At 44.6% G+C, this 7,748-nt stretch overlaps 1 protein-coding gene across 2 annotated transcripts in view; it reads left to right on the top strand.

Moving 5' to 3' along the window:
• Nucleotides 1-7,748, top strand: part of Rhbdl2 (rhomboid like 2) — a 45,856-nt gene that overhangs the window by 31,752 nt on the left and 6,356 nt on the right. For both annotated transcript variants that reach the window (XM_005353281.3, XM_013348349.2), the window contains one exon: nucleotides 6,958-7,058. In XM_005353281.3, coding sequence (XP_005353338.1) covers nucleotides 6,958-7,058 — 101 coding nt within the window. The remainder of the gene's footprint in view (nucleotides 1-6,957; nucleotides 7,059-7,748) is intronic.

Genomic DNA, 7,748 nt, shown 5'->3' with positions numbered 1-7,748 from the left:
GTCTCGAACTCACAGAGATCCACCTGCCTCTGCCTCCCGAGTGCTGGGATTAAAGGCGTGCGCCACCATCGCCCGGCTTTAAAAAATTTTTTTAATTTATTTATTATGTATACAGTGTTCTGCCTGCAGGTAGGCATGCAGGCCAGAAGAGAGCACCAGATCTCATTACAGATGGTTGTGAACCACCAAGTGGTTGCTGGGAATTGAACTCAGGACCTCTGGAAGAGCAGCCAGTGCTCTTAACCACTGAACCAACTTCCCAGTCCACCATCCTATAAATTTTAACATAGCAACACAGCCAAGATATTCACGGTCATGCAGTTCATGGTCACGCCGGTTCACGATCATGTAGTTGAGAGAGCAAATACCCACAACCCCAGGGAACCCTCACTCTGCCTTTTTATGGCTCAGCCTCTTTCTTCCCGCTTCTCTTCCTTCTTTACCGCTGACAAGCACCAGCCTGTTCTCACTCTTTATTTGTGTCATTTCAGGAAAGCATCATGGTTAATTTTTGCCACCGCAGAGAAGTATTCTGTCTTGTCTTGTTTTGGTTTGGTTTTTCGAGACAGGGTTTCTCTGTAGTTTTGGAGCCTGTCCTAGAACTAGCTCTTGTAGACCAGGCTGGTCTCGAACTCACAGAGATCCGCCTGCCTCGGCCTCCCTAGTGCTGGGATTGAAGGCGTGCGCCACCACCGCCCGGCTGTGTTACAGCCTTGTCTAGTTGTTGACTCCTTGAAGGATAGCTGAGTTGTTTTACCCCTTTCCCCATTGCATTTTGAGACAGGGCATCCTGTAGCCCAGGCTAACCTTTAACTTGCTAAATAACCAAGGATGCTCTGAATTCCTGATCCTCCTCCCACCACTTCCCCAGTGGTAGGATTCTGAATTTATATGGTGTTGGGGACTCAGCAGCTTTCTGACTTCTAGGCAAATACCTGCTGAGCCGCATCCCCAGCCTTTCTTTTTTTCTGTTCTCTTTTCTTCTTCCTTTTTTCTTTTATGAGACAGGGTTTCTCTGTGTAGCCCTGGCTGTCCTGGAACTCTCTCTATAGACCGGGTTGACTTTGAACTCAGATATGCACCTGCCTTTGTCTCCCAAGTGCTGGGATTAAAGACATGTACCACCACCACAGCCCAACCTTTCTGTTTTTGAGACTGGTCTCATAGCTCAAGCTGCCTAAGCACTCTCTAATGTAGCCCAAGCTGGCCTCAAACATGAGATCCTCTGCCTTCCCCGTACTGAGATTGCCGGAATGAGTCATGTCTTAGGGTTTCTATTGCTGAGATGAAACACGTGACCAAAAAGCAAGTTGGGGAGAAAAGGTTCATTCACTCACACTTCAGCATTGCTAGTTACCAATGAAGGAATTCAGGGGAAAAACTCAAACAGGGCAGGAACCTGGAGGCAGAGCTGATGCAGAGGCCATGGAGGAGTGCTACTTACTGGCTTGTTCCTCATGGCCTGCTCAGCCTGCTTTCTTATAGAACCCAGGACCACCAGCCCTGGGGTGGTACCACCCACAATGGGCTGAACCCTCCCTCATCAATCACTAATTTAAAAAATGCCCTACAGGCCTGCCTACAGTCCAATCTTTATCTTATGGAGGCATTTTCTTGACTGAAGTTCCCCCTTGATGATTTCATTTTATTATTTATTTAAATTTATTTGTTTATATATACAGTGTTCTGCCTGCAGGCCAGAAGAGGGCACTGGGTATTATTACAGATGGTTGTGAGCCAAGATGTGGTTGCTGGGACTTGAACTCAGGACCTTTGGAAGAGCAGGCAATGCTCTTAACCGCTGAGCCATCTCTCCAGCCCTTCAGATAATTTTAACTTGTGTCAAATTGACATAAAATTGTCCATCACACACTACCATATCTGATACCAATATTTTTCTCCCTTGTAGCCTTATTTTCAAATAAGATCTCGATGGGTTTGGTGGTGCACACCTTACTCCCAGCCCTCGGGAGGTAGAGATGGATCTCTGGTTTCGAGGTCAGCCTGGTCTAGACTGAGTTCCAAGATAGTCATGGCTACCCAGAGAAACCCTGTCTCAAAAAACAAAACAAACAAACAAACAAATCCAATAAGATCTCCTGTTTTCAAATATTATTCCTGGGCATTGGATGTCAACATGTGGTTTAGGGATTACAATTCAACTCAGTTTAGTGTTTGCTTTTCCTTTCCTCCTTAGATGATGGGAGATATTTGTCAACTGCTATTGAGAGACTTGCTGATTTGTAGTGTGCAGTGGCAGGAATATGGACAGCAGGAAGCCGTCTTGAGCTGTAGTAAACAGAGTGAAGGCCTGGTGCCAAGGCTTGGCTCCCCATCAGATATATTCAGGTTCTTCTCTTTCTGTTTCTTCCTGCATCTTTTTGTCCTGTCCTCAAATACAGAGGTGTAGACTTGCGGGCCTCCTGCATCTATTACACATTCCTGCTCTGCCCAGGGCTGGATTTGAACCTGTGGGCAGCACTGTCCCAGCATCAGAGAAGTCCTGCAGGAGAACGTGAAGGGTTATCTCACGGTCTCTGGTGATTTGGGCAATTGCTTCTTGGCAGGTTTCTCTTGCCATTCAGGTCTATGGTTCCCAATCTGTTGGGACCACCTGCAAATACACTAGAACCTAGTGATTCCCAGTGGTCAAAAGAAAGCCAAGATGCCAAGTGAGCTCTCTGTCACCCTTGCCTTTTCTTTACACTTCTCCATGTGCCCCGTCACCTCAGTTTCTTACCCTTACTACCTTGAGGTGTGCCTGCCGATCCACAGTGCCAGCATCAGAAAAAACTGTTAAGGTAGAGTGTTGGGGCCAGATCAGATCTGACCCTAGAATTCCTCTTCCCGTAAGCTCACAGGAGCACATGAAAAGACTGAGCTATGCTGCTTGCCCTCAGCTCAGCATCCGCAAGCTGACTGATGGTCACAGACACCTGGAGCGCTCGGGACACCTGAGGCCGCTCAGATCCCACCAGACCTACTGACTCAGACAATCTGGGGACAGGACCCTGGAACCCACATTTTTGTAGGGCATTTGACAATAAAGTGAACTGTTTTATGTCAACAGCAGAAGTCCCTGCTCTTTCATAGACTAATAGTTTAGTACTGTCAGTTTTCCTTGTATTAGCCTGTCTGTTATGTGACTAGTGCTAATCGGGTAGGTTTATATGTGTATTTCTGATGGCTCATGACTCCCTCTTGCCATGTCGGCGTCTCTGAAAGGTTTGTTTGAATTATCTGCCCATTTGAAATTTTGAATGGAACTGTATATGACATGCAGATATTTTCTTCTGTCTGCATTTTGTAATTCATTCCCTTTTTGGTAGGGTAGGGATTGAGCCAGTGCCTACATGCTTGCTGAGCGAGGTACAGCTAAGCTGCCTCTGCAGCCTCTTTTCTTTCCCTACCTCTCTCTTTTTATTAGCTTATTTTTTGTTTATTTATACAATTTGTCCATTTCGGTTTGTGATATGTAGAATGATATTGACTTTCTCATGTTGAACCAAGCTTGCTTTTGGGAGGTCAAATGCCACTTGGCCATAGTATGTTATGATTTTTATAGACTATTGGATTCAATTTATTAAAGTTTTAAAAGACTAATTTTGTTTTGTTTGTTTGATTTTTTTGTTTTGTTTTGTTTTTGGAGACAGGGTTTCCTCGGTGAGTAGCCTTGGCTGGCCTGAAACTCACTCTGTGGAACAAGCTGGCCTCAAACTCTCAGAGATTCACCAGCTTCTGCCTCCTGAGTGCTGGGATTAGAGGAGTGTGCCCACCACCACCAGGCTGATTTGTTTTTAATTATGTGTATGTGTGTGGGTGTGTGCGCATGAGTGCAAGTGCCAGCTGAGGCCAGAAATATTGGTTCTCTCTCCTCCTCCCCTTCCTCTTCCTCCTCCATCTCTCCTTCCTTTCCTACGCCTCTCTCTCCCTCCCTTCCTCTCTCTCTCTCGTTTCTTCCCTCCTACTCTTTGGGGGCCCACCACCCACCTCCCAAATAAATACATGGAGACTTACTCTTACTTCTGAATGCCTGGCCTTAGCTTGGCTTAAGTCTGGCCAGTTTTCTAACTTAAATCAACCCGTTTCTCTTCTATGTTTTGCCTCTGGGCCTTTTATCTTTCTTTATTCTATTTATCTTTCTTTACTCTTACTCTGTGGCTGGCTGTGTAGCTGGCTCCTGGTGTCCTCCTCTACTTCTCCTTTTCTTGCTTCTCTAGAGTCTAGATTTCTCCTATTATTTATTTTCTCTGCCTGGCAGCCCCACCTATCCTTCTCCTGCCTTGCTATTGGCTGTTCAGCTCTTTATTAGACCAATCAGGTGTTTCAGGCAGGCAAAGTAACACAGCTTTACAGAGTTAAACAAATGCAACATCAAAGAATGCAACACATCTTTGCATCACTAAATAAATATCCCACAGCATAAACAAATGTAACACATCTAAAGCTATTATTCCATATCACCCTCCCTTCTTCCTTTGTTTCCAGGGCACTCAGATTTGGGCAAGTACTCTCCTACTGGGTCAGATTCCATAGTCCTTGGCTGTAGTTTTCTTGTAATGAATTTGCTCATTTTGCACTAAAGTAATGCTTGCTTCATACAACAAGTAGGGAAGTGTCTTAGCCTCTTCGACTTTATGGAGAAGGTTAGGTGGAGTTGTCATTACTCTGGGGATCAAACCCAGAGCCTTGCACACAGTAGGGGGGCCGGCACTCTGCCACTGAGGCGTATTCTCAGCCCTGTGATCCCTTCTCATTTCAATGATTGTTACAGGTCAGCAGAGAAGTGGGGTGGATGCCTATAATCCTAACACCCAGGAGATGGAGGCAGGAGGATCAGGAGTTCAAGGCTACCCTCTGCTACATAACAAGTTTGTAAACAGCTTGGTCTATGTGAGACACTGTCAAAAAACAAAACAAAACCCCAGCAATAAAGCCATTTCAGCCTCTAATTTGCTTTGTGGAAAGATTTTAAAGTTTAATTCAATTTTAAAAATAGTTATCAGGCCACGTGTGGTAGCACAACTTTAATCCCAGCACTCAGGCCAGCCTGGCCTACAGAATAAGTTCCAGGGCAGCTCAAGGCCACTTAGTAAGATGTGGGTTAAAAAATAAACAAAATTAAAAGACCAAAACAACAACAAAATCCATTTCCCATCTTTTTATTTATTATCTGGTGAATATGCTGTGGTAAAAATTTTCCCATTTATTTTGTTTTGCTCTTGTATTTTGAGATAGGATTTTACTGTGTAGACCAGACTGACCTTGAATTTGTGGCAGTCCTCCCACCTCTGCCAACCATGTGCTGGGATTAAAAGTATGTGCTTCTGTGCCAACTTTTCATTCTACATATGTATATATGTATGTATGTATGTATGTATGTATGTATGTATGTATGTATGTAGTGTATGTGTGTATTTGAGAGTACCATGGTATGTATGCATGTTGAAGAGATGTTTCTCCTCCTCCTCTTGTGTCCCTCCCTTTCCCCCTCCCCCTCCTCATAACAGAAATTTCTTTTGAGAAAGTTGTTCCTTCCTGAGTGCTTCCTCAGCACATTTTTTATTTGTTTTCATATGTATGGGAGTTTTGCCTGCATGCACACATGGCACACATGCATACAGTGCCTGCATGCACACATGGCACACATGCATACAGTGCCTGCATGCACACATGGCACACATGCATACAGTGCCTGCATGCACACATGGCACACATACATACAGTGCCTGCATGCACACATGGTACACATGCATAGTGCCTGCATGCACACGTGGCACACACGCATACAGTGCCTGCATGCACACGTGGCACACATGCATACAGTGCCTGCAATGACCAGACTAGGCATCAGATCTCCTGGAACTGGAGTTATGGGTGGTTGTGAGCTACAAGGAGGAGCAGCCGGTGCTTGTAACAGCTGAGCCATATCTCCAACCCTCAAACATTCTTTTTAACACAAAATATAGATGCTATTACATCCCAAGGGAGGTCATGAGAGGAAAAGACAAACCATGAAAGTAAAAAGCATAGCAAGGACATCATTTGACTCACCTTTTGGTACAGATATCTAGGACTGGGTTAGTGAGTTAGTTTCATCATGCTTGGAGGATATGATTGGACCTTATGACAAGAAGGATACTGAGGCCACCTTCAGGGAGATGGCTCAGAGGGTACAGCTCTTTTTTATAATTATAGGAGATAAGAATACCTCTAGTACTCAGAACATGGTTTATCACACTTTTTTTTAAAAAATTTTTCGAGACAGGGTTTCTCTGTGGCTTTGGAGCCTGTCCTGGAACTAGCTCTGTTAGACCAGGCTGGCCTCGAACTCACAGAGATCCGCCTGCCTCTGCCTCCCGAGTGCTGGGATTAAAGGCATGCGCCACCATCGCCTGGCCACACTTATTTTTTTGTGTACATGTGTATGTGCGTGTAGACTCTTGTGTAGGTCAGAGGACAACCTGTTGGAGCTGGCTCTTTCCTTCCCCCATGTGGGTCCCAGGGATCAAGTTATCGGGCTTGGCAGCAAGCTTTTACCAGCTGAGCAGTCTCACTGGCCCATCTGACGTCATAGCTAGCCAGGCTACAAAACACGTCACCCAGTGCTTTCGGATGATATATGTATCAAGTCTTTCATGTCCCCTCAAAGCCTACTGGGGACTGTTTTATTCGTATTTCCATGGTATAGACAGGAGACATAATGTCCTGAAGTCATGGCTAATGAGTCTGGCTCCAGAACCTGAGCTCCTGTCGTTTAACTTTTAGCAGATGTTTAATGTTTCAGAAATAACCTGTGTGCCCGAATCTACACAGCACAGAAGGACAAGGTGGAATTGTTGCTTGCTAATATGAAAATGGTCAAAATGTCTCATATTTTTACTTTAGACTTTTAAAAACCTACTTCATTTATAATTCTTACAGTTCTGTCTGGCCTTTTGTGTTTTATTTCTCCAGGGTCCCTCGCCAGCTCCATTTTTGACCCCCTTAAGTCTCTCGTGGGTGCTTCAGGAGGAGTCTATGCACTGATGGGAGGCTATTTTATGAATGTTATAGTGGTAAGAATTTCGGGGGTGGAAGTCTCAAAGACAGGCTGTCATGTAGCCCAGGCTAGCCTGGTACCTGACATGTGGGCAGAGGATGGCCTTTACTTTGCTCTTCGCCTAGGTTCTGGGGCTTTACCCTTTTGCGTGCAGAGATGATAAGCAAACGCCACCGTACTTCATTTCTGGACTTTAAAAAAAATCCAACTTATTTTATTATATATGTTATAAATATATATTTATTATATTATTGTATGTGTATTTTCCCTCTATGTATATATGTATGCCATGTGCATACTTGTAGTGTGTAGAGGTTAGAAGAGGGATCTGACCCCTCAGGGTGGAGTTACAGATGGTCGTGAGCCATTATGTGGGTGTTAGACTCAAGCCCAAATCCTCTGGAGCCATCTCGACAGCTCTTAGACTTTTTTTGCTTTTTGTTTTCTTTATAAATGAGTAGTTGTTTGATTCAGGGAATCCTGATTTATCACCATTTACTGAGTTCTTAGCTAAGAATTGTTTGGCCACTAGAAAAGACAACTCCCAGTCTGTCTGTTGTAACGCTTTGTGTCAGGCCGGCACCAGGATACCACGTAGTCAGACGTCTGTGTTTTGATTTATTAAGTTGCTTCTCCCTCCCCTTTCAAATAATAAACTTTCTTCCCAGGGAGCTAAAGTTCGATTAAAAATACCAGCCTAGGGCCA

This window comes from Microtus ochrogaster, chromosome 10 (genome assembly GCF_000317375.1).
Source record: "Microtus ochrogaster isolate Prairie Vole_2 chromosome 10, MicOch1.0, whole genome shotgun sequence".
Lineage (NCBI taxonomy): Eukaryota > Metazoa > Chordata > Mammalia > Rodentia > Cricetidae > Microtus > Microtus ochrogaster.
Note: the sequence above shows the minus strand (reverse complement) of the source record. Positions and strands in the feature narration are given on the sequence as shown.